Here is a 26,370-nt window from a genome sequence, read left to right on the forward strand (position 1 = left end):
AGTGAGATTACTAAATCATACTTAAGTACGTTACTTTCCAACTTTCCGGCATGAAGAATCAAACTCTATCATAGCCCTCGTACTTATGAAAAGGCGATATCGTATCATTGCTTTTCTAATTTATCTATAAAGTGGTGAGTATTGGCTGTCTTGATCATAAAGATTAAAGCCGAGTAGCATTGACAAGCTAAACACACAAAGTTTTTCGACGACAAGATAGACGTGCCAGCGCGTATTGAGCCTCATCGTGATATCATCCAGCTACCGGAGATTTGAGGTTTACTTTCAGACGGAAATCTGGCGTTGCGTCACGACAACACGAAACATACATGTCACCATGAAATCGCTTCCTTTGGCTCGTGGTTATGTTCCTCATGCCCTAGAGTTCGAACGAGTGATGGAAAATAATACAATTTCCGCGCGACACAGTCGTCTTCTAACTCTCCCTGTTGAGATATTGTCACTCGTTATCGGTTACATCAGTGGAGACGGTGACACTTTGGCGAACCTTGCTCTCGTCAACTCTGATTGCCGCCAAATTTCAAGATCCTATCAATTCTGCAGCATTGTGATTGATTATCGTTACGACCGCGTGAAGGCATTCCTTCAAGCTCTTCTCAGAGAGAGTGAACAGCGCAGTCAACACAGATCAACACGGCATCCATCGCTTGCTGCTTGTGTCCGTCGAATTTCGATTTCTACCAGGTTTCCAAACACAGATCCCAGCAACTTGACGTCGAAGGTTCATCCGGCGAGTGATGTTTCAAAAATTCACGAAGCTCATCTAGGGGTTATCTCACTACTATACAGCATGCCAAACTTAGAGACATTGGAGTTTTGTGGCTGTCGATTCGTACTTCACTATTTGCTTGGAAGCATCTCAAATACAACTGTGACGGCCTTGAAGTGCCACGGGGAAACCTGCTGCAAAGGACAGAATCTAAGTGTTGGCACTGCCTGCATTAGTAGTGACCGAGAACCTCTGGAACCGCTAGCTCATTTAGACATCGCCATTGATTCAACGCTAGCTTCATCGAAGTTCGTATGTGGCCAAGATTTCGTATTCACGAACTTACTTGACAAGTGCGCTTCCTCGTTGGAGAGTCTAAAGATATCACACAATTTCTCATCTGCGAGACTTAGCCTTGCCTCCCACTTCTCTCAGCTCAGATCTCTCCATGTTGTCAAAGGATCCTTGTTAGATAGCAGATCATGGTGCTCCCTATTTCGATGCAGACGATTGTCCACGCTAGCTGTCGATTTCAGCGATGATGTCCTTAGAAAGAGCTTTGTGGAAATGAGTCCGCATATGACTCTTGAGGTTCTCGTTCTCTACACGATTAACTCATCGCCTGACGCATCCTTGCTGCAAATTCTGAAAAACAATATCAATTTGGAGGCGCTTTATATTGGTGGCGAGCTTCCGCCGGATTTCATCAACTTGCTCTTATCAAAACTGGCAGGATTGCCAAACCTGAGGTTACTCTCGATGACTTGGTCTGGGTCAGAGATAACTGACTCCTCTCTCGTTGCGCTATCTACTTTGAAGTTTCTCCAACAACTTCACATAAGCACCGGGCTGCAACATGGAACGTGGTACAACTGGGTCGTTGACCATGAAGCTCTGCTGTTGAGTTTAAGTCCGTTAAAGCATTTGCGACGAATTATCTTCACTCGAGATTCCTACGTTCTTGACAATGGGGCCTCCATGATTTCAGCTGGTGGATATTACATCCATCGTCTCCCTGAACGTAGCCAATGGCTGAGAGCCATCAGAAATGGATTGTCATATGAAACTGTGCAGGAAATCTGGGAAGGGCAACACCGTTATCGAATGACGGATTATGCACAGCGATATGCACAAACGTTCAAGAAGTTGGAATCAATTCATATCGGTCAATTGACCTTCGATATCATTGACCATGACGGAAAGAGGACTGCCATGTTGAGAAATCCCCACAGATGCGAGGACTTTCAAGTCGTGGAAAATCTGTTCGAAATACTCTAAAAGTAATAAAAAGAAAGGACTCATCATACTTCTAATAACATAACTTCATAAAATCCAAAATGGTGCCTGGACGCAACAAAGAGAAAGATACAGGAGATTGGAAAAGTGACCATAAAACACAACGAACTGAGCACGCAAACAACATGCTTAGATCAGTAGCGCTGCGCCATACCTTTTCATTATGGACGGGTTGTGATGTGCCTATGCGCGATACTCCGCCCATGAACTCTCTAATCGAGCATTCTGACCAGGTGTGAAATTGGTGTAACAAGAGCTTCAGATTCATTAGTAAACCGATTAGTTGTAATTGTAGGGAGATTGCTTACTCATATGAATAATCCATGTAATTGTGAATAGGGTCCGCTCCGGTTTGGCTAGGACACGAGTCTCGGCCCTCAGGACATCCACTCGTAGGACTAGACTGAGCGGGCGTATCACTAACAAAGTCGCCATCACCAGTGCAACCACCTTGAAAGGTATGGTACAGGTTGAACCAGTGCCCTGCCTCATGGGTCACGGTCTTGCCCTCGTTGTAGTTGGTCTCGGGACCACCCGGCACTGTAGTATGAAGAATCACCAAACCGTCCAGATAGAAGCCCTCTGAACCAGGCTCGAAGTGATCTGGGAAGGTTGAGTATCCAAGCAAGCCACTGCCCAGATCGGTAAGGAAATAAACATTTAGCGTCTTATAATCGCCTTGGCGAAGAGCGGTTTTCATCTCAAGCTCCTCATCATTGAAAGCCCAGCTCGAATTCACAGTGCGGGTAGTCCCTTTAAGAGTGAAAGATACGCCAGACGGAGCAAAGTCCTCGTTCATTACATCCAGTTGCGCCTGCAAAGTTTCATCCTTTGACATCGTTAACCGACATGCAAGCCAAATGAAAGCGATCAACTCACAGAAAGCCAGCCATCAGACTCTTGAGTTGAGGATGTGACACAGTGAAAGTACGTGTCCACATCAAGGGTAGCCCTAGTTGTAATCTCTCCAGACAGAAATGTTGCCTTCTCCTGCTTAGCCAACTTTCTTGTCTTTGCCAGCTGTTCCTCGGTTGGGTGAGCAGTGCCACACCAGCTTCGTGCTGCCGGTGTGCGAATGACATGGGCCACAGCTCCAGTGCCCATAAAGGCATATATAATGGAAGAGAACAGCATTATGACACAATTGCAGACGCTTTGATATCAAATTGACGACTAAGACGACAGTGTAGTTATTATTGCCTTAACGAAGCTCCTAGGCGCTTTTCGAGCTTGAGGAAGAAATTGAGCTGATGCAAGAGTCAAGGCATGTCAAGCAACGCCCACGCCTTTTCATAATCTTTTATATGTTTAGCTCGTGAGAAGTGAGTGCTTCGGTCAGCCGATATACTTAGCATCGGGCACACCTATTCTCATCACGCTAACGCATTGAATTGGCGTTTTACGAGGAAATGATCTCGTGAGCATCGTGATGGTGGTTCCAATGGCCGTGCAGTGCATTCCGCATGCAGAAGAGATAGTCAGAATCCGCCCAGAGCAGCTGCTTTTCACCTCTACAACCCTCTACAATGATGTTGAGTCTTTTGGGTGTCAGATTCGAGGACAGGTTGACGTCGCACTTTCCAGATTTGACCATGCAGGAGGCTGAGTGACAACCGAGCATGCACAATCTCGCCCTACCGATACTACGATACTCCCGTCGGTAGTGCCTCGAAGTCTTTTAAAAGCCTGACGACGCGGCATATTACAGACAAAAGGATCGACTATTCTCGGTATCAACAAAATGTTTTGCAGGTGCTCTAGGCTTCTCGGATCCTGATGTCAGCGCAATATAAATTGGTTGGTCTATATTTGGGGTATAATTGCTGCGGCCTGATGCTGGTGGTCGGTAATATAAATTGGCAATATCGAACTGCCGGTTTTAGAAGGAGGCTCGAAATGCAGCGTGTCACGCAGCCAGACTTTGTCAACGGTCTACGAAAAAGATTCGAGAAAAGATGGCACGAGTCGCATTATCCGCTAAAGCCACAGCGATTTAGCTAAACACCTTCTCACACAGGTAGGCAACATTGGAGTTTCTCACCTTGTATGGTCTCTGGTGGTCTTGTGAGAAATATATCCAGAGACAATAAGCCCATCGAAGATGTTGAGATCATCTAGTCAATAATATGGTCTAGTGAAGTGCGAGTTCGTAGTTAGCAAGTTGGTCTCCTATCGAGCTACATCAGCCTATCCATATGTTTCCGCGCTTGACGATGTTACGCGAGCTTCAATTTGAGACCTTTAGGAATTGCATCAACGTCCAAGACGGCTGACAAATAAAATGATGCCAGTGAAATGAGCCACTATCAGATCTTGATACCATCGGAACATTGTTTTGGAGCTGCGGTTCACCCAATCAAGAACTACCCACTGTCTACGACGGACTTCATCATGGTTGATGATTTGAGCACAGCTGTAATTATGCGTCGGATTATCTGGGACTTGATAGTTTGTTGTTCCATGCTCTATACTCTGTATAAATCTGCCTAAGCGCCCGTGAAAACATGTTTACAAACAATATAATATCATCACCATACTCTAGCGTAATGCTCGTTCTATCTCTATTGGAATATGAATGTATTTTGAGGTCGCTTTATCAAGTGAGGCTACAATAGAGTTCAGTAGAAAAGCGATGCTAGCAGGTGAGGTAGGCAAAGCGAAATGGCTTCGGTGACCGTCAGAGAATAATGTTCAACGTGGGATGTTCACTTTCTAGGAACCCAGCGCCGTCAGTGCTCAAGTGATGAATATCACTCTAGCTGTGCCACTCGACTTGTCTTCAAAGCAGATTGGACGTTAGAGACACGGAAATGACGCACGAGGTCATGTCCTATAAGACTTTCTGGAAAACTTAGTGCGGCGTTGTGGATTGACCATTTACCCCTGCAAGCTGGCCCCTGGGCTCTTTATGTAAAACACGTTTGCATGCGATGATCTTTGCCAGCTCGGTGAACTCTATTCCTCAAAACGCTGACGTGAGGTCGCAACGGGCCTGAACTCAAAAATGGGTCTCCACCATGAAATTATCGTCGGTGGAGTCGCGGAAGCAACATCGGAGGCACGATAGCCTATTCCGGCAGTGTTGAGAGGCAAAAGCCAACTAGTCGTGTATATAAAGAGTCTGCGTGACCCGGTAGGATACTGACCCTTGCAAAAATCAATCGAGTTGGTAGCACAATGCGGACATCAGTAATCCTCGCCGTGGTGGCAGCATTTGGGCAGGCCTTGGCGCAACTGAGTAATGTCACCACGCCGTATTTGAACCTCACGGCAATCGGAGCAGCGAACGGCGAATCCACCTTGGAATGCTGGCGGCTCGGGCCCTTCGCGTCGTCTTCCGTCCCAGGGACGACCGGGGCGCTTAATCTCTTCTTTGGCAACATGTCCAATGCGACTTACACGGTGCTACCTCCGCGATTCGACGGAGGTCTCCACAATGCGCCTGCCATCCAGTAAAGCCCCATGAGCATGATCCATCTCTCTTTGGAATTTCAATTGACTTTTCATAGGCTTGTATACTTCACGTCGGGATTGATTCACATCACTCTGCCCAACAGCACCGATGAGGTCTGGCTGCAGGGTGGAAAGTATGGACTGATAATAGCGGCGGACACGCCCGACGTCTCGGCGCATGGCCACCGGACGCAGTACCCGAGTGACGCAACATCTGTCGCGCTCCAGGTGCCGCTCAACGCCGAAGCGAAGCTCGATTATGTGCTGTTGCATAATGGGTCATGCACTTTGGAGGAGATGGTTGGACTATGAACGACCAGGAAATCTTGTTCTAATGATGAACAACGAGTGGACATGTACTAGCCTCAGACAGGGGACTGAGGAGAGTGGTGATGTATCATGTAGCACACTGGAGGTAATCTGGAAAAGCGACGACACTTAGAACCCAGCTTTGCTACATTAATAAGTATTGTCACATGATTTTACTACATTGCAACTACAGCTCGTCTCTTTTGCGAGTCTCCGGCTCATCCAGCCGCCTACTCTTTGTGTTCGGTTCTCCGGCAACGACCTTCTGAGCCTCGTCTTCTGGAAGCAGATTGCCATCAGCAGCCAAGCCCTTCCGTCTCCGATCGAGAGCCGCTATCTCATCATCGTACACAGTCCACTCAGGCACCTGTCTCCTTGCCCGATCGAGCTTAGGCTCCTTGGTTTGCGGGTTGTTGCATAGATCAATGGTGCGGGCTTTCGTGAGACTTTCATCGCTACACCACGTCTCGCACCACAACCACTCTTGCGGCAAGCTGTGAATGGGGATTTGGAATTGCATATGGTTAGGCAGATCCTGGTCCAGGTTCGATAAGCTAGCTGGGTCCGCGCTGAGCGTGTGGTATTGTTGGCGAAGCCGGTCGCCCGCTGCCAGCTCACGGAACCTTCGGAGATCGACGACGTATAGGGCAGAGATGTGATACGGCAGGCCTCTCAGGTAATTGGCCCAATAGCCTTGCTTCCAAAAGCGGAAACCCTCCATCTCAGTACGGGAGTCACACATGGGTGCGAAGCCGTAAGGAGCGCCGTCTAAGTCATGTTGAACAAGATCATACATATCAGTTCGCACGATCTGATCAGCATCGACAAAAATGACCTTGTCAAGAGACAGAGGAAAAAGAACGTCAAGGAAGAGGATCTTGTACCCCCAGATCTCTCGTTGCTTCTCCTTCTGCTGGCGGAGCCAGTGGGGCCATTTGTACGTGACCATTTCGTATTTGAAGCCGTACTCCGCCGCCATGTGTGGGATAAAGTCTTTGAATGAGGGCGACAGGAATTGCTCGATGAACCAGAATTTGACCGTGTGATTTGTATGTTGCATCACACTGACCATCATGATGTTCAGCATACGCTCATAGAGATGACCGCTAGCGACTGAGAAAATGTTGATCTCGGCATGCTCTTGGTCTGAGACAGACTTCGTTTTGGGTTTATCCTTGCTGCCACCCAAGATGCCTTCGGCTAACTTCAAGCCCTTAGAAACGAAGTCCATGGCACCGCCAGCAGGCTCGGCTGGCTTGATGTCTTCCAAGACATCTTCATTCTCCATGCCTGGTTTCCTCACAAGACGTGGATACAAGGTCGTTCCCATGAAGTCCATCAATGCTACTTCTGTGCCTTCATCGCCAGGAGCTGGACTGTAGCCCAATGCACCGACGCTCTCGATGCTGAATATGTCAGAACTTCTTCCTTCTTTGAGCTGAATGTTGTAAAAGCCTGGGTTAGCTTTGAATTGGAAGAAACCAAGATTGGCCATGATAATGGTATCCGCGAAGTGTGGATCCGTCTCCGTGGCAAGAACAAGCTGTACTCCACGAGGCGGTCCACCACCAGGCTCTCGGGAATGGCCCTCGATGAGGATGTGCTTTAGTTCGTAGATAGCGTTGACGTCGCCTTTAACCGAACTCATCTTGATGTTGTCAAGATCCTGCACAGAGTCTTTAGATGACACAAGCCAAGCGGGAGGCACGTCCATCCCCGCAGTGAGCAGCGCTTCAGAGGGAAGGCCCTTGAACGTTGCACTTAACGACTTCACTTTGCCCGAATCATCGAATGAGGGGGCCGATTCCAGCACATATCGATAGAATCTCTTGATAGGGAGCTCATCCAGCCTATCTCTTGGGTTTAGGAAGACCTTGAGGTGTACTCCATCAAGCTCAGATAGTACCTTCAGGATGGGTACCCATCTCTGCCCTTGTTCGCTGGCTGGATTGAGAGTAGCAACGAAGTGAATCGTCGCAGTTGATGCGTCACCGACTTCAAACGCAGTGTAGCTGGAGTTCCAGGTATTGAAGGCAGATATCCTCAAGGTCGGGGCTGACTCAAATATTCCCTCTGGTACGTCTGACATTGTGGACAAGGCGGTGATAGAAGTCACTTTCGCGGCTGCTAGCGGCCCTGACATTTTCTCGGTAAGGCCGAGTTCCTCAATGGCCTCGTAGACAGGAAGAATCCTGTTTGCCTGCTCAAACTCTAGCAGTGTTTGAAAGTCCTCTGTAGTGAAATCAGCTGCCGTGGGAATAGGACCAACCACTCGGCCATTGAGAATGAGTACGTTCGTTGCCGGTAATATAGCTGCGGTCTTTAGAAATCTTGCAAGCGCAACGCCGAACCCATCGTCAGAAGATTTCTTGGCTGCGTTGAGCACAGTAGCGAACGACTCGACTGTTTCGATACTGACCAAGTCATCGACCTTCGACTTAAGCACATTGTTGATAACATGCGCCCCGGCCGCGTCGGCAGGATTGTGGATGATGTCGAATCGAACACCAGGATTATTTGCACGGAATTGTAGAGCTGAGACTGCGAGTTTGCGACCCTCTTCGCTACTTAGGTCTGCAACCAGAGATAGTGCCGCCCAGTTCTCCTTTGTAGAATCTGGATTGGCTTCAATGACAGGGAGTTGGTGGAAGAGATCTTTGTGTTCTGTGTACAATTTATTGACATCCAGGATTGTAAGTGACTTGTCATCTTCCGGGAACAGGATGACGTTACGGCGGGAAGCAGCCTTTTCGATAAAGTAGCCCGGGAGCCACGTGTCCTCTCCGATCATGCCGTAGTAGACCCCCTCTTGAACAGCACGCAAATCAAGCCCTAATCTCTGGCTCATTGGCTGGAGCCAGTTGTCATCACGCGGTATAGCGATACCATTCGCGAATAAGGTGGTGACTGGGCCATTTGCCTTCAATCTCTCTGCCCAGTGTAGCGCAAGTTCGGTCTGCCTCTCATGGTGCTCTGACCGGAGCACATCATTAAAAGGAAGAGGTGTAGCTTCTGCCCGAGGCTTGCGGTCTTTGATCACCTTGTCGAAGACCGTTTTGTCTGCTGCAGGCGTTTTCTTGCCATCGCCAATAGATTGCAAATACGTCACCATAGCAGCCAAACCGTAATTCTCAAGTAGATGGTAGACAACTTTGGCCTGGTCTAGCGATTCTGGGGTTGATACCAACGGGACAAGTCCGAACCTCACTGGCAATTTGCGTTTGACGAAGCCTTGGAGCTGGTCAACGACGAGCAAGATGTCCTCGGCCTTAGTTAGGTCGACAGGGAAGATCAGATTGAAAATATCCCTCTGAATGGGGGGTAATTGGCCAGGCATGGCAGGTTGTAGAAGAGCCATGAGTGTTTTCGGATATTCGGCATATCGCTTATCCTTCTCCAAGTCATTCAACCAGATGATGACCTGCCCTTCTTCGATTTCATCACGCCAGTCGAAGCGCTGCGGCTCATTGTCTGCCTTGGATGATGCTACTGAAGAATGCCCCAAGAGGGAGACAGCCTCTTTACCAGTCAGCCCGAGGTCCATCGCACCATGGATGAGCTTTCGTTCCCGTCTCAGCATGTCAACGAGAGTGAATGCGTCTATTTGGCGTTCAATTAGCTGTACACCATTCATCCAAAGCACATTCATTCCACTTGGCACCAAAGCCTGGCGATTGGCTTGATGCTCCTTCACGAAATCGGCGGAGACGTTGTGTGCAGCGATTGATGTAGAGTATTTTGGGAAATCTTGAGTCAGCTTCAGTAGGGTGTCGAAAGGACTCTCGCTGTGCATGACGAAGGAGGCTGCTTTTAGGCCCAGCTCGGACAGCTCTGAAGTTGACAGTGGCTTGAGATCGGCAACTTCTTCCTCGCCATCTAAGTTGACTTCAGAAGTAGGCTTTTGTGTGGCATCATCACCAGCCTCTCGATCATCGATAACAATATAATCAGTCCTCTTCAGGGCAAGTTCAACACCATAGCCACTGACTGGTAGTGCCTCCAGCCCCGCGCTCGACGTAACGCGGTGCCGGATTCGATATGATCCTTCTCCTTTCCGAGCCTTCTCGGAGAGAATCTTGTGAAATTGGCCAAATTGACTCGAGGTGATATCGGTATAAAGCACACTTCCAGATCCGGAGCCCAGAATAATGTCGAATGGTAACTGGCGATCCTGCCTTCCGTCCACCGAACCTTGAGGCTGATCGAGTGACGCGCTGCAGTACTGCTGCCCCTCAATGAGTACCCAGTCGAGACAGTCGTCCTCGGTCTTCCTTAGGATGGGCTCGACAGCGGTCCGATAGTACTGATAGTGGGCTTCTATCCGAGGAGCTGCAGACCTCGTTGCAAGAGCAAGCTTGAATGTAGATAACGACTCTTGATCCATATGCCCGTCCTTTTGTAGTACATCTAGGAACTTCTCATATAGATCCTTGTCTGTTGCAGCGTTTGCGAAGTAGCCGTCGGCGATGCGATCGAGGAGAGGAAAATAGCTGGATCCATTCTCTTGGGCAGCAGTTTCTCTAGATTGCTATTAGCCGAGTGAAGATCAGTATGCAAAATAGGGGCTCATACAAGAGTTCAATCAGGTACGGTGATGAGGGAAAAGCTGCTTTCATAGCAATGTTGACCGAAGGTCCAGCTGACACCAGCCGGGGCTCGAAGCATGAAGCTGCCAAAAGGGCAGCCGCAAGGCCCCATGGCAGCTGAAAGAGCCTTATCATGCTGTAAAGCGCAGATTTGAATTTTGCGATATTGACTATCCGCTTTTGTCTACTGGTTCTGTAGAACTCTTGGTCTATAATCCGCCTGCGGAGTCCAAGACAGGCTCTCCGGTACCTATCTGGTCCCACTGAGATCAAGGTCCAAGCAAATCAAGCTCCCATCTCAAAGAAATCGCTGTGAGTTGGGTTTTGTAGACCAAAAACTTGGAAAGATAGATAGTGAGAAAGTACAGGATCACAAGAGAGCTGTTAGATCCGACGTTGCTATGTCTACAATGCTGTGATGAACATGTAGAGGGTGAAGGTCAGAGGCGCACTTTTGAACACATCACCAGGAACAGCTCCCGCCAATCCAATTGAGCTCCAAGGTAAGAAGAGCTCCTAGGCGTGGGGTGTACAAGTGTGGCGCACCAGTGGCTTCGTCAGGGGTCACAGCCAAAAAGTCTCCCTCTGTGCACGCCAGGGGCGGTCTCAGATGCCATAGTGGGGGTGGCTCCTCGGAATAAGGACAAACCTCACCGCCGTAGTGCCTGAGGCGAACCCACACATTGGAGATGGACACGCTTTCACCATCCCCCCTACTACGAATTAACTGGACCCGACAGGACAGACAGGAGACAGAGCGCACAGGTGGCCTAAGCAGCTTTCCCACAACAACGCAACGGCACCCAGCCTCAAGGCCACGAATCTACCCGGACCGAACTGCCTGCGCTCCTCTCATCTTTCCGTTATTTATGCACCGCTGACCTCGTGTCGATTTGCGGGCAATTGCGGTTTCGCCAGAGCTCTCCCTTGATGTTCGAAGCTTAGGCTTCATCCCCCTGTCATCGAGATGCAGTCCTCAACGGGCATGTTGACAAAGGTTGGTGCTGCTGCGAAGCTTCCCAGCTTGGCCATACAATCTTAAAGGATGACTGACAATAATCTAGTTCGAGTCGAAGAGCTCTCGAGCCAAGGGCCTCGCTTTCCATCCCAAACGGTCAGTTTTCGTTGCCTCCCCGCCATTCTACACCGCGACTAACGATTTTCTTGCGCAGACCATGGATTCTCGTTTCGCTGCATTCATCAACGATCCAGCTATGGGACTATCGCATGGGCACTCTAATTGACAGATTCGAGGAACACGACGGCCCCGTGCGAGGCATCGACTTCCACAAGACACAACCCCTCTTCGTATCCGGCGGTGACGACTACAAGATCAAGGTCTGGTCCTACCAGACAAGACGTTGTCTGTTCACGCTCAATGGCCACTTGGACTATGTTCGAACCGTCTTCTTTCACCACGAGCTGCCATGGATCGTCTCGGCCTCAGATGACCAGACGATCCGGATATGGAATTGGCAGAACAGATCTCTCATCTGCACCATGACCGGCCATAACCATTACGCCATGTGCGCCCAATTCCACCCGAAGGAGGATCTCGTCGTTTCGGCATCTCTGGACCAGTCTGTTAGAGTATGGGATATCTCTGGGCTGCGCAAGAAACACTCTGCTCCTACATCAATGTCGTTTGAGGATCAGGTCGCCCGCGCGAATCAGAACCAGACCGACATGTTCGGCAACACCGACGCCGTCGTGAAGTTCGTTCTAGAAGGCCATGACCGCGGCGTCAACTGGGTTGCGTTTCATCCCACAATGCCGCTCATTGTGTCCGCTGGTGATGATCGGCTCGTCAAGCTGTGGCGCATGAGTGAAACCAAGGCTTGGGAGGTGGATACGTGCCGTGGCCATTTCCAGAACGCATCTGGCTGCCTGTTCCATCCCCATCAGGATCTCATTCTGTCGTGCGGTGAAGACAAGACCATTCGCGTATGGGATTTGAACAAGCGCACAGCTGTTCAGTCCTTCAAGAGAGAGAATGATAGGTTTTGGGTCATTGCTGCGCATCCCGAGATCAACCTATTTGCGGCTGGTCATGATAACGGAGTCATGGTCTTCAAGCTAGAACGCGAGCGTCCGGCTTCAGCGGTGTATCAAAACCAGCTCTTCTACATCACTCGGGAGAAGCATGTGCGATCTTATGACTTCCAGAAGAATACCGAGAGCCCTACCCTCTTGTCTTTGAAGAAGGTGGGACCAGCCTGGACTCCCCCTCGCACTCTATCCTACAACCCTGCCGAACGGTCTGTTCTTGTGACATCGTCGGCGGACAACGGATCATACGAGCTCATCAATCTCCCTCGGGATGGTTCGGGAGCGATTGAGCCCACGGAATCCAAGCGCGGTCAAGGAAACTCTGCCATCTTCGTGGCACGGAATCGCTTCGCCGTATTGAACACCTCCACCCAGACTGTCGACATCAAGGATTTGTCCAACAACACCACCCGGTCGTTCAAGCCTCCTGTCGGCACTAGTGATATCTATTTCGGCGGCACGGGCAACCTGCTCATAATTACCCCTACCGCTGTTCACCTCTACGATATTCAGCAGAAGAAGAGCATCGCAGAATTTGCAGTCAACGGTGTGAAGTATGCTGTATGGTCTAACGACGGGCTCTATGCTGCTCTACTGAGCAAGCACAATGTTACCATTGTGACGAAGACTCTCGAGCAAGTCAGCACCCTCCACGAAACGATTCGTATCAAGAGCGCAACGTGGGACGATGCTGGCGTTCTGCTATATTCGACCCTTAACCACGTCAAATACACCCTTCTCAACGGCGACAACGGTATTGTCCGCACACTAGATCAGACCGTCTATCTTGTCCGAGTCAAGGGCAGGAATGTGTATTGTCTCGACAGGTCCGCCAAGCCCAGAATCCTTCAGATCGACCCGACAGAATACCGCTTCAAGCTGGCACTTGTGAAGCGCAACTACGAGGAGATGTTGCACATTATTCGCAATTCGAGCTTGGTGGGACAGTCTATCATCTCTTATCTCCAGAAGAAGGGTTACCCCGAGATCGCACTGCAGTTCGTTCAAGATCCGACTACCCGCTTTGACCTCGCTATCGAGTGCGGCAACCTAGACGTCGCAGTCGAGATGGCTAAGCAGCTCGACAAGCCTGCGCTATGGTCTCGACTGAGCACTGAAGCGCTTGCTCACGGCTCTCATCAAATTGTCGAGATGTGCTACCAGAAACTGAAGCAGTTTGACAAGCTCTCATTCTTGTATCTCTCAACTGGTGACCACTCCAAGCTTGCAAGGATGGCCAAGATCGCTGAACACCGAGGTGACTTCACTGCCCGGTTCCAGAACGCTCTCTATCTGGGCGAGGTTGAGGACAGGATACAAATGTTCAAGGAAATCGATCTCTGTAAGTGTCACCGCTAATACTTCCATTTAACACATACTAACATGTTATAAGACCCGCTGGCTTATATGACCGCCAAGTCCAATGCCCTCGAGGAGGAGTGTCAATCCATTTTGGAGGCGACAGGTTTGACGGAAGACCAGTTGACTCTGCCCCAGATCGGACAAGGACTCACGCCGCCAAGGCCTGTTATCCCCACGTTCAAGGCGAATTGGCCCACTAAGGCTACATCGCAATCTTTCTTCGAGAAGGCTCTTCTTGGACAGGTCGAGGGGCTGTCCCTAGAGGATGAGCCTGCAGCGTCCAATGGATTCGATCTCGAGGAAGCTGCCGATGACAGTGCTGCTAAGCGCAACGGAGTCCTTGCAGAGGCTGATGAAGATGAAGATGCCGCAGGCTGGGACATGGGCGAGGATATCGTTCCCGAGGTAGAAGGTGACTTCGTGAACGTGGAGAGCACTGATGCTGGCGGTGCCGGCAGCAGTGAAGCGGACCTGTGGGCCCGTAATTCGCCACTGGCGGTCGACCATGTTGCCGGCGGCTCCTTCGAGACGGCCATGAATCTCCTCAATAGGCAAGTCGGTGCAGTGAATTTCGCACCGCTCAAACCCCGATTTCTTGAAGTGTACCAGGCCACAAAGACCTACCTGCCTGCTTCTGCCGGTCTACCTCCTTTAATCAATTACGTCCGCCGAACTGTCGACGAGACCGACCCGAGAAAGGTTCTGCCCATCATTCCCAGAGACCTCGAATATCTCGCGTCGAACGATCTGCAGCGTGGTTATGAAGCCATGAAAGGCAATAAGCTGGAGGATGGCCTAAGGATTTTCAAGGGCATTCTCCACGCTGTACTGGTCAATGCTGTCTCAAGTGACAGCGAGGTGGCCGAAGCCAAGAAGCTAATCACTTCTGCCAGCGAGTACACCGTGGCCATGGCGGTTGAGCTAGAGCGAAGAAAGCTAGGTGCGCCAGATGTTGTGTCCAAGAACCCTCAACTGCAGAAGCGGAGCTTGGAACTATCGGCATACTTCACCATTCCCAAGATCGAGGTTCCCCACCGCCAGCTCGCGTTGCTTAACGCGATGAACCTAGCTATGCGAAGCAAGAACTATAACTCTGCCCTAAGCTTCGCCAACAGAATACTGGCGAATGGAGGGGCCAGCAAGATTCTCGACAGTGTAAGTTGATTTTCTTGATTTTCCTTTTCGTCATTGTACTAATTATATTACCAGGCACGCAAGACCAAGGCTCAGTGCGAGCGCAACCCTCACGATACGGTTGAGATTGAGTTTGACCAATTCGCCGAATTCGAGGTCTGTGCAGCCAGCCACACCCCTATTTATAGCGGGACCTCATTCGAGGAGTGTGCATTTGACGGCTCCAAGTACCACTCCAAGTACAAGGGCGCAGTCTGCACAGTCTGCGAGGTATGCGAAATTGGCAAGCACGGCAGTGGCTTAAAGCTCTTCGCTTAAACGGGATCGAACGTGACAGTAGATAGACTGGTAGGGCTTAATGAAACTGGGGATGCATAGACAAGTACGGTCATGGCTGGGGAGAGGCAAAATGTCGGCTCGAGGGTCATCGGCGGACATGTCTTGAATGATGTCAAGTATGTTGTTTGTTGGTAGCAAGTCACCCATGGCAAGAATAAAAAAAGAAGCATCAAGACAGCATTGTGTCATCTCGATCCGGTTAGGTGTGCGAGCAGTAGTCTATATTATAAGCCAGGCTCAACACCGACGCCGCCGTAGATGAAGCTCGTCAGTCTGCCATTTATCGTCTATTATTCGTACACGACAGCATGCAACAACTCTACTTATTCTTCTCGCCCATTAGTCTGTCGACAGACCATCATATTCACCCCTTGTCCACCAGCGTTTTCTATCCTAACTTAGACAATCGTCTCTAGCTCGCGGGCGTACCCTAACGTGTTCTCGATGACCATCTGGCTCATCTCCTTCTCCTGTGGTGCACCGTTCTCATCCACCGCCACATCCGCCTCCTTGGGAAAAGTGATCATGCCGTCCTTGACGATCCAGCCCCTGCTGTGCGCAAAGTCGATGACGGCGCCCTCAGACTCAAGGAAGAGGAGGGACTTTGTGGAGGAAAGTGGTAGGGAAGGATAGGCACGCTCGCTGCTGCTCGCAATCTCAGAGCGGATTTGAGAGGTTAGAATCTGGTTCCAATTAGCAAGTAGGTCCCGAAGCAATGATCTATTTCGAAAGCCCGTGGAACATCTCGAACGCATGATAATCATACCTCTGAGAAGACAGCGTATTCCTCGCTCGGCACCTCACGGCTCTTCATGCTCTTCCACACGCGGTCGTAGCTGCCCTCCATCAACCATCTCTCCAGTCTGATCGGGTAGCCGAGGAACCGGTCCCCCTCGACATCAACGGAACCACCACCGCCCTCGCGCGTGCTCAGGGCCTCGAGCTCAGAGTGGAACTCGGCGTAGCGGCCCTGGGTGAGCAGCAGCAGCAGGTACAGGCCGGTGACCTTGTTGCGCTCGGGCAGGTTGGGCGGCAGCACGGCGGCGGGCAGTTCGTAGAAGGGGCTGAGCTGGGAGACATAGCGGGTGAAGGCGTCGGGGTTCTTGGCGCGGATGGAGTAGAGGGCGCCCTGCTCGTAGGTCTCGCGCGCGAGGGCGAGCAGCTGCGGCGAGGCGGCGGTGCTGGGCGTCAGGGCGTTGAGCTGTAGCAGCAGCAGCTTGGCCTTGGACAGCAGCGAGGCGGCGTCCGGGTAGGAGAGGGAGGCGGATTGGGACTTGAGCTGGGTGAGGATCTGTTGGAGTTGGCGGTCGGCCATGGTGGGTGGTTTGGGGATGGATGTGTGGCCTTGACGATGGGCTTCGGTATGACTTGGTGTTTTCTTTTTGTAGGGTTCGCTTTTATTCTGCTCTTGCAGAGCTCGCCTTTGTCAGTGGTTCGTGTGATGTGTTGTTTTCTGTGGTGGTTGAGGATGTTGTCGATGGAGGAGCTATGTAGTCTCAAAGCTTCGATGTCCCAAACCAACCAAAGGGCAACAGGCTGGGTGAGGCTGACGAATGACGGCTGCAGGCTGATGGCAGCTGGCTGGCAGGTCTGAGGATCGGCCAGTCAATGTCCGGTCTCCGTTGCTTTGAGGTGCGTGCGATTACCTAAGCCGCCTGGAGAGCCCACCCTAGGTATTAACCTTAGGTCAACGACTTGCTAACAGCAGGCTGCCGTTTACTCCCCTGCATGCCACTGTATTATACGTGAAACACTGCGTTCCTGGAAGACATCTTGAGGCACCCTCCACTTTGAGGACAGTAGCATTGAAACGACTTTGAATCCTTGTCAAACCCCGGCATCAAGTTACCCTGGAGCTGGATTGGTTCCATTGATTATACTGAACCTACAACAATCCGTTCATGGAGCTTTGGAAAAGCTCGGCGATTGCCAGGTGGATGTTACTACTACTCTGCCTCGGCTGGTATGCCTCGTCTCGGGGCCCCATTCCACATCACGCATTTGAGCTCCGGAGCTGAACGCGCTTGACAAGTTGCCACAGAATGTGGAAATGACAGAGTGCTTCTATCGTAGCCAAGTGTGCCATTCTGCCCGCTGCTAAAGCTCATGGTGTCAAGCCTCCTGTAGCTCCGTTTCTTTTGGGCAGTAGACGGCGGCCTTGGCATCGCAGCCCAAAATCTAGGAGACCACTTGCTGGACTTCATGATGTGCACCACCACCCATGCCGTAGATCCCGTTGTGTGTCTTATTTGTCCCGCTGTCTTACAGGCGACTTCTCGAATCCATTCACAAAGTCAAGTCAGGACCGGCCACGGCAAGTCAAGAGAAGTAAGCATTGCATCTCATGATGCGGCCTTTCTTTTCCCGCAACCCTCCATCTCTGCTGTAGCGTATACACGCAGACAATACGATGCGCCAGAAGTGCCACAGACGGACCTGTCAATCCAGATTAGAGTTGAGGTGCCATAAAAGTCATTGAGATTTGTTGTCGGCTTAGTGCTGCTAGTGCGGTGGTTTAGAGAGGCCAAGCCCCAGTGCAGAAGGAGGCCGGCGCGGCAAGCCTTCAATTTCCAGCGGCTGCGCGGATGTAGCAGAAAATAGCAACAAGCTATCGTGGCTGAGCGAAGCAACTTGGGATAGTCCCCCCACAGCTGGAATGGCTCGAAGGAGAGCTACAAGGGGATGGCTCGAGGCTATCCCAGGAATGGATCTAGAGCTGTCAGTAATTCAGTCTCGTTAGGCTTTTTTGCAGCCGTTCCGAGGGCAAAAAGGAGGGGCCACCGCGGCATGCTGTCGAGGATGAGACTGTTTAGGCCAATTTGGTATGGAGTTTAGCGACTCGCGATGCGACTGTCCATGTGAGGACCTGTCTCCTTAAAGGCGCCGGTGAAGCCATCCGTATTGGTGTTAAAACCGTGAGAAAGATTTCATAACTGTCTTCCTTTGAGTTGGCAAATATCATTATCAGCATCTTCGAGACGGTTCGCGACTCTTTTCGAGGTTGGCAGGACTGCTGGGCTGATCTTGATCTTGAGCCACACTACCTATATTTTACCTTAGTTTCAACAGCAAGCACGCGACGAGCATCACCGGCGCTTCTTGCGCTTCGTTCCTTCCGTCTCTCCCTTGCATGACATTTCTGCATGGGCTGGCGGTTGCCCGTTTCATCAGATCAGGCAGCCTCGAATCCAGATCCAACATAAACTTCCTTTCAGGTACAATAAGACAAGCAAGATAGCCACGAGGGAAAGGAAGGCGCCAACAGCGCAGCCCCTGCCGTCGTCCCTTCCTCTTCCTGACTTATTCGCAGCACACTGGAATCCAGGATTGCGCTCCCCCACCGGTGGTGGTGGTGAATGATTTCAATAATAAATCATCTGGAGTGCGACCCTGCTAAAAGAACTGCCCGCGCGCGATCCTTCGGCGTGCTGCGAACCTTCGCACTCCTGGCGCAAACGGAGACTGAACGTTACAAACATATTATTCTTAACTTGGAGGATCGCCTTTAGTAATTTGTTGTCCCTTTCTCTTCCGGGCAGATCCGCTCTTCATATCATCTTCACTGTCGCACACCCTGAGCTTGCCGGCCTCAAATAAAGAAACCTACGATTTTTCCTCTCCCTTCGGATATGTGCCCGCGACTCGATCGGCAGGACTTCCGTCAGCATTTATTAGCAGTGAACCTGCATACAAACAGCCGCCCGCGCACCAAAGACAGACATGATGGCGACCTATAACCCTCCTCCATATATGCGGCTGACACATGGCGGCGGCAATGCTGGTGCAGCCGACAACATCCCGGCAGCTGGGAGCGGTGGTGCTACAAGCGGCCCCCAATACCAGTCATATGCCCAAGCCGGTGAGTACCTTCCAGCTCTGTAATTCGGCGTTTCCAGTGCATGTGAATTGGTAGCAACTTTGACAGCGCCCTGAGCTCCGCAAACAGACGAGGTGCGCGACGGCGATTACAGGTCTTGGAGGGGCATAATAAAGGACTTCACCGGGGAACAAGGATATCACTGCGGGACAACGGACAATGAAATTGCGACATACGCGGCCCGGGGCTTGGGTTCTTCAAAGCAATAGTGAACTACTACGTCAGGGGTCTTTACCAAGGCACAAGAACAACTTGCAAGATACAAGGTCTTCGTATATTGCAGTTGGCAGCACTCCGAAATACGCGTTTTGCCTCTCTGCACTGGGCCAGCCAAAGAGCGCTGTCTGTCAGCAGCCGACCGCCGTTGGAAGTGGGGAGCGAATCCGAGCGATCTCTTACCCATTACGAATGCAGGTGCAGTCCCCTGGAGGCCGTTGACACGACAAGTTCCCGTTTCAAGGCCTCCACCCTGGAAAAAAGGGGCCGGGTATTGACCTGAAAGAACGACGTTTCATTCATTCAACTCTTCCCACCTGCACGGTTGAAGCTTGGGAGCTGGATCTCACAAGGCTGGCACTGTTCCACCAGACGCATCCCGGCTTAGACAACGTCTCGCAATCCTCTTAGAACCTTCCAAGCCCCTCCATCGATCCCCCCGTCGACTACCTATATCCAGGCGTCCCGCCACCTCCGTCTTACAAGAGCTCCGGGCCATCAGAGTTGCGCCTTTCGGTGCTGTGACTACTACAGCACCTACGGCGATTTCCCCGCTGACATACTCTCGTTGTATTAATGCAGACCAGCCACAAAGAAACGATTCCTACGATATGCCGCAACTGGGAGCCACCTTCGTGCCCGGAGGCTTTGATGACTATTATATGCCCGAGGTCATTGCCCCCTCCCCCCAGAGGTGCGTACACCCAATTTCTAATTTACTACACTCTCCACACTTTTTGCGGCGTTGCAGAACCACAAGGCTTCGAGTTCCAGCCAGCCAAGGAACTGCGGGACCTTTTTGGAGCTGAAGAAAGCTGACCGCGTTGGGCGCTACTGCAGGGTAATGCCCGAGGTGCCCCAGAACATGCAAGAGGACCTCCAACGCATGGAACTGGAAGCCCGCGAAATCGAACGAAAGCCAGTCTACGGCACAACTTCCCCGACAACTACCCAACCCGGCCGACACGAACGAGAGCCGTCGCTGTCGACGGTTCTATCGAGCAAAGCCGGCGCTGCCGCCGACGCGAACATACAAGGAGGACAAGACTTTACGCCATTCAAGGACAAGCAGTCCTCCTACCAGAACATGGCCTCCGCAAACGAGGCGCCGACCTTTTCTCCGTTTCCCAAGGTCAAGGGGGACAATGTACCACCTAGTGATGAGGAGAAGGAAGAAATACTGTATAATGCAAGACAGCATGTGCTGCACTCCAACAATGTGTCCATGCAACTCTCATGGGCACGGGATGCGCTGAATTTCGTAGAGATTGCGGCGGAAGCACATATGCGAGACAACAATGGTATAATGGTCCGGCCACAAACACCAAAGGTCGAACATGAGCTTCGTGTTGATGCTACCAACATTGTCGAGTACCTTGCCAGGCAGAACCACCCGGAAGCGCTCTTTATGCAGGCAAAGTGGCAAGAGTTCGGGAAGTTCGGCTACCGTCTAGACAAGAGATCAGCGTATGATGGATACAAGCGCGCGGCTGACCAAGGCTGGGGACGTGCAGAGTACAGAATCGGTATGCTATACGAGAACTCGAATGAGTTTGCCAAGGCCATCAAGCACTATCAAGGAGGTGAGAAGATGAGAGACTCCGCGGCCCAATATCGCCTGGGCATGATGACTCTCCTGGGCCAGCACGGTCAACCGAAGGATTTTCAACGAGGCCTGGAGCTGATCAACAAGGCGGCCGACGCTGCAGACGAGGATGCGCCTCAAGGAGCGTATGTCTTTGGCATGCTCATCGCGCGAGACCTACCTGATATCAACATTCCAGAAGGCATGTTGCCTTACAACCTGAACACTGCCAGGCAGTATATCGAGAAGGCCGCATATCTGGGTTTCGCCAAAGCCCAACTAAAGATGGGGCAAGCCTACGAACTATGCCAGCTGGGTTGCGACTTCAACCCAGCCTACTCGCTTCATTATTACGGCCTAGCAGCTCGTCAAGGTCAGCCAGAAGCTGCGCTCGGCGTCAGCCGCTGGTTTCTCTTCGGCTATGAGGGTGTTTTCAACAAGAATGAGCAGTTGGCATTCAAGTACGCGCAACAAGCTGCCGACGCAAAGCTCGGTACCGGCGAGTTTGCCATGGGATACTATTATGAGATTGGTATCCACGTTCAGAAGGACGTACGAGTGGCAAAGGCGTGGTATCAAAAGGCGGCAGACCATGGTAATAAGGACGCTATCGGTCGACTAGAAAGCTTAGATCAGGAGAGGACGCTCACTAAGAAGGACCATGAGACAACAGCTTTAGGAAGAATAAAATCGCAACACGGCTCGCAAAGAGGAAAGCGACCTGACCGATTCAAACAACCACAGCAAATGCCCACACTCGTGGAGTCCACTCCAGGAACACCCATTGACAATGCTCCGCCGCCCTTACCGAGACACAGTCCAAGGGGCTCACCCCATCCATCGCCAAGGCACCAGCCAACCATTGTGGAAGATCATGTCGACTTCCCAGATCCCGCATACGGAAGCCGACCACCAGCTTTCACTGTAAACCTCGACCATAACAACCTTGCGATGCGGCCGAAGTCCGCTGCACCTTACCCCGAGGATGACCGACCACCTCCGCTCAACCTCATGAGACCGAGGTCCGCTGCGCCGTACCCTGATGACGATGTCGTCGGTGGTCAAAAGCCACCACTATCTCCACACTACAACCCAACGATCCGACCCTCTGCGGGTGCCGGCCCTGCAGCTGATCGTCCGATGAGCGCGTTTGGCGTGCGACCTCTAAGCAGTGGTCGGGGTGGCCCTACGGACGTTCCAGGTGGCGGAGTCAGAGCATCGCAGTCTGCTTCTTCACTATCACCACATGTACCAGCAGGCCAACAACCGCCGCGTGGTCGCATAGCATCAGCAGGCTGGGAGCCGCAGGTTCCGGCAGGCTACCGCCAACCTAGCCCTGGTCCATCCAGACAAGATTATCCTTACAGGCAAACCAGTCCTCAGAGGCAGCCTCAACAGCAACCATATGATGCGGGTCCACGGCTGCCCGTTGGGGCTGCCGCAGCTGCCGGTGTTGGGACAAGCAGCGGTCCGGTCGGTGACCCAACCAGGAACCGTTTGACCAAGAACAATCCAAACCCCGTAAAGCCAGCGGCTCCTCCAGGTCAGTTCCCCATGACTGGATACGCTGCACCGTCGTCAACAGTTTCTCTACCATCTCAGGCGGGAGCTCAACCAGGACGAGATTACGGCCCGCGTGTGTCTTCAAGACCTGTCTCCGACGCATATGACCGGTACGGTACAGCACCGCTCCCATCGAACCCTCGTCCGAGCACGGCAGCCCCGTCTGGCCGACCGGAAAGATTGGACTCGCTCCCTGCTGCTGCCGCTCACAGCCGTCTGCCCAGCGGCGGTCGTCCAGGCGTGCCCCTGAAAGACCGGCCTATGGATTACGGAGACGCTGGTCGCTCAAGCGCACCGCCGACACAAGGCAGACCCACTCCACAGGTCAATAGCCCGGCTCCGAGCACGGCAAGCACCACAGCCGCACACGGTGGGCCCGGCCGGCATGGCAAGAAACAGGAAGCGCACCCCGATGGCAAAACGATGGGTCAAGGGCCTTCGACCTTCGAGGAGATGGGCATCCCCCAGGGGAAGAACGATGACGACTGCGTAAGTACTCGAATAACAAACACCTTGATGGGAGAAGCTCTGCTAACAGATTACTTGCAGGTTATTATGTAGGTTGTGATTGCATATTGATACCTTGGGTTGGACACATTGTAGACTGCGGATCCGACAGAGTAAGGATCCCGCGGCGTTTTGAAATTGAATGGCACGGATCATACTTCGACGACACATTTGAAAGGTGACCGGAGAAGAGCAGAGATCAATAGATCGAATCTGATCCACGATAGCATAGCGAAGCCTCGTCCTGTTAGACGATCGAACCCCATTGTGAGATAGTTGATTTTAATGGAGATACATACAAGACCGCGGGTGATCGGGGCTGTAATTGGCGAGATATGAGCGGATATGATCACGCGGGTATCAAATATTACCAAGCGAACTAGCGTAATGTGCCGCCGATATGCGGAAGCAGCTGTGTGTATCCATCCAGAATCCAGATCTGTTCACGATCGTCGATTTTGACCAGGCCAAGGTATGTGCTCTCGAGGTGCTGTGGTATTGGTGTTGTGGCTGCTTTTGCTGACCAGGATGTGCCCAGCTTGCAGAACGGGGCTCCTCTCTTCGGCAATGACGCGGGATTGCATGGTGCCTGTCTTCCGCGAGTCACTAAGACTCTCTGGGCAAACGCTTATTTTTCGCCGCAAACAAAAACCTTGAAGCCTCTCCCGTCCGTGAGTGACCACCGGGTACATTCCTCGGCTCCTCGGGAGACTTCAAGCATTCGCTCCCCTGCGCCTACGCCTGTGAGCAAGGGCCTTCTTCTTGGCTTTTCAGCATCGAGGCCGCTTGATCTCAGTTGCAATAAGAAGCATATCGCGACGCGAACATTCCAAATTGCCTTGCAATTCGAGTCGGACAGCGACCGCTGTGCCTTATCGGGCGGCCCGAATATGACTCGCGAAAGGGTCCACTGAACCTGACCGTGACATCATTGAGACTCTTATCGATCCGCTGAGCAGTACTGTGCAGTAGTCTCCGCTGAAAAAAGAGCCGCTTTTTTATCTTGCCTCGCCATTCCAAGCGTCCATCCAGCCATCCAGCAGGCCAGACCGCCACCTCAGTGCGAGAGGGGAGGGAAGTGAGCTTCCCAAGTCCGGCGGGTCCGTCGTGCAAGTGTCAGCTTCCACGCCTTCTAGGCTCCTTCGTGAATCAAGCCCATACCTACGAGGAGGATCAAATACACTACCGGCCGCTCAATGCAGTGTGAGCCCTGTCCCGGCAACCGGAAGCAGCTATGTGTGGTGTGCGTTAGGTCCCATCGTGTTCCCGTCTCCAGCAAAAATTCCCCATCAACTGATCTAGTGAAATGTGATGGAGCAGCTGTCCGAGTCTATACCGAGATCAACAAAATCTCTGCTGCCATTGGGCGTGCACGATTCGCACGATTTCTCGCTGGTGTTTTCCAACGTCATAGCCCACTTTGGAACTGTCAATTTTCTACTCTTGTCTGCGTGCCTCGGGTAAGCAGCCGCAAGGTAGCTGCCATGACGAGCCATGAGAGGAAATTGTGGCACCTTCAAGGTGAGGAAGGAAGGGTTCAGGTCTAGTGTCCCCTTCAAGTGAGGCGAAGAAAAGGGACCCTGAGAAAAATCAAGTTTCTCGTGTCATTTGACTTTGGCCCATCCGCTGGTTCCCACCGTCTCCAGCGCGAGGTTTAAAAAGTGTTGACCTCCTTTGCCTTCCCCAGCCCCGGGGTTGCCCCCTTTCTCCGGTTGCTGTCTCCCCATCTCCTCGTGTTTCTCCAACCCATCTCTAGTAACCCTCTCCGCAGCGGTTATATATGGAGGCCAGGATAACGTTATTATAACCGGATCCTGAGTATTTCTACATCTCCATCCCACATATCTTTCGACAATTGATCTAAGGAGGAACATTTTTTCCACAGAGAGCGATCATCTGTATCAGTCAGCAAAAAGATCTGACAAGATGCCTGCCGAGGAGGCAATAAGCCCTGGAACACGGGTGGCCAACCCCACGAATTCGTTGGCCCCGGAGGCCGAGAAGCCACAGGTTCAGCAAGGTCACTCTAGAAACCCTTCATCAGTGACGCAAAATGGCCATCCTCATTTTCTCCCCGATGAGAGACATTTTGGGACCGGGCAGACGACGCCCAACACGGCAGGAAAAGAACCTCCTCACGACGATCGCATCGAGCTGTTGGAGGAGGATTGTGAGGACGAGCTTGGATATGCCTTTCCCACATGGAAGAAGTGGATGATCTTGACTATCGTCGTCCTGGTCCAGACATCGATGAACTTCAACACCTCGCTTTACTCAAACGGCATCCAGGGAATCTCGGACGAGTTTGGCGTGTCCCTGCAAGACGCACGTTGGGGCGCTGCGACTTTCCTCATCACCTATGCATTCGGCTGCGAGCTGTGGGCTCCTTGGAGTGAGGAATTTGGAAGATGGATTGTCCTCCAGGCGAGTTTGACCCTGGTGAACATTTGGTGTATCCCGGTCGGCATTGCGCCCAACTTCGCAACAATTATTGTTGGACGTGCTCTGGGAGGTATTAGCACTGCTGGAGGTAGTGTTACGCTTGCCATGATCGCGGACATGTTCGACGTGGATTCTCAGGCTGTCGGTGTCGCATACGTTGTCTTCTCTTCCGTTGGAGGCTCGGTGCTCGGACCTATCGTTGGAGGGTTCGTTGAGAAGTTCCTTGCATGGCGCTGGACGATTTGGATCCAGCTCATCTTCAGCGGTTTCACGCAGATCCTACACTTCTTCCTCGTCCCCGAGACGCGTACAACGGTCTTGATGGACCGCATTGCGAAGAAGCGCAGAAAGCAAGGCATCAGCCCCAATGTCTACGGGCCGGGCGAGATGACCCCTTGGAGCGAGCGCATCAGCTGGAAGGAGATTGGATGGACGATGCTACGACCATTCCGCATGTTCCTGACTGAGCCCATCGTCATGGTTTTGTCTCTGCTCTCTGGTTTCTCGGATGCCCTGATCTTCATGCAGATTCAATCCTTCTCTCTGGTCTACGATCAGTGGGGATTCGACGCCGTCACCATTGGTCTATCTTTCCTGCCAATTCTAGTCGGATACTTCATTGCCTGGGCGCTATTTATTCCCGCCATCAAGCGCAATGCCCATCAACGCCACAAGAATCCCATGGACGAACATGCTCAATACGAGGGCCGGATGGATCTACTGCTCTGGCTCGCCCCTTGCCTGCCCATTGGCATTGCTCTCTTCGCAGCCACGACCGGTGGCCCGCCGGTGCACTGGATCGGCTCCATGTTCGGCTCTGCTCTGATTGGTATTGCCAACTACGCCATCTACATGGCGACCATCGACTACATGATCTGCGCATACGGCCCCTATTCCGCCTCTGCGACAGGCGGCAACGGCT

General features: G+C 51.9%; 5 protein-coding genes across 5 annotated transcripts; 2 read left to right on the forward strand and 3 right to left on the reverse strand.

The window, feature by feature from the left end:
• Positions 1-2,330: 2,330 nt before the first annotated feature.
• Positions 2,331-3,160, reverse strand: UCRPA7_2944 (putative metalloprotease 1 protein; the record flags this gene model as incomplete). Its single annotated transcript, XM_007915508.1, has 2 exons — positions 2,331-2,855; positions 2,906-3,160. 2 exons carry the CDS (start codon positions 3,158-3,160, stop codon positions 2,331-2,333), a joined length of 780 nt encoding a protein of 259 aa, XP_007913699.1.
• A 2,815-nt stretch (positions 3,161-5,975) lies between these two features.
• On the reverse strand, positions 5,976-10,172 carry UCRPA7_2945 (putative udp-glucose:glycoprotein glucosyltransferase protein; the record flags this gene model as incomplete). Its single annotated transcript, XM_007915521.1, has 1 exon — positions 5,976-10,172. The coding sequence occupies one exon, from the start codon at positions 10,170-10,172 to the stop codon at positions 5,976-5,978; it is 4,197 nt and encodes a 1,398-aa protein (XP_007913712.1).
• Positions 10,173-11,341: 1,169 nt separating this feature from the next.
• Positions 11,342-15,237, forward strand: UCRPA7_2946 (putative coatomer subunit protein; the record flags this gene model as incomplete). Its single annotated transcript, XM_007915503.1, has 5 exons — positions 11,342-11,371; positions 11,439-11,488; positions 11,547-13,765; positions 13,817-14,940; positions 14,995-15,237. 5 exons carry the CDS (start codon positions 11,342-11,344, stop codon positions 15,235-15,237), a joined length of 3,666 nt encoding a protein of 1,221 aa, XP_007913694.1.
• Positions 15,238-15,656: 419 nt separating this feature from the next.
• UCRPA7_2947 (putative 26s proteasome non-atpase regulatory subunit 8 protein) lies at positions 15,657-16,573 on the reverse strand (the record flags this gene model as incomplete). The annotated part of the gene is made up of 2 exons (XM_007915518.1): positions 15,657-15,941; positions 16,025-16,573. The coding sequence occupies 2 exons, from the start codon at positions 16,571-16,573 to the stop codon at positions 15,657-15,659; spliced, it is 834 nt and encodes a 277-aa protein (XP_007913709.1).
• A 3,389-nt stretch (positions 16,574-19,962) lies between these two features.
• On the forward strand, positions 19,963-21,624 carry UCRPA7_2948 (putative chitin synthase activator protein; the record flags this gene model as incomplete). Its single annotated transcript, XM_007915502.1, has 3 exons — positions 19,963-20,045; positions 20,192-21,488; positions 21,616-21,624. The coding sequence occupies 3 exons, from the start codon at positions 19,963-19,965 to the stop codon at positions 21,622-21,624; spliced, it is 1,389 nt and encodes a 462-aa protein (XP_007913693.1).
• Positions 21,625-26,370: the final 4,746 nt, after the last annotated feature.

This window comes from Phaeoacremonium minimum, assembly GCF_000392275.1.
Source record: "Phaeoacremonium minimum UCRPA7 unplaced genomic scaffold PA7_03_scaffold_221, whole genome shotgun sequence".
Taxonomy (NCBI): domain Eukaryota; kingdom Fungi; phylum Ascomycota; class Sordariomycetes; order Togniniales; family Togniniaceae; genus Phaeoacremonium; species Phaeoacremonium minimum.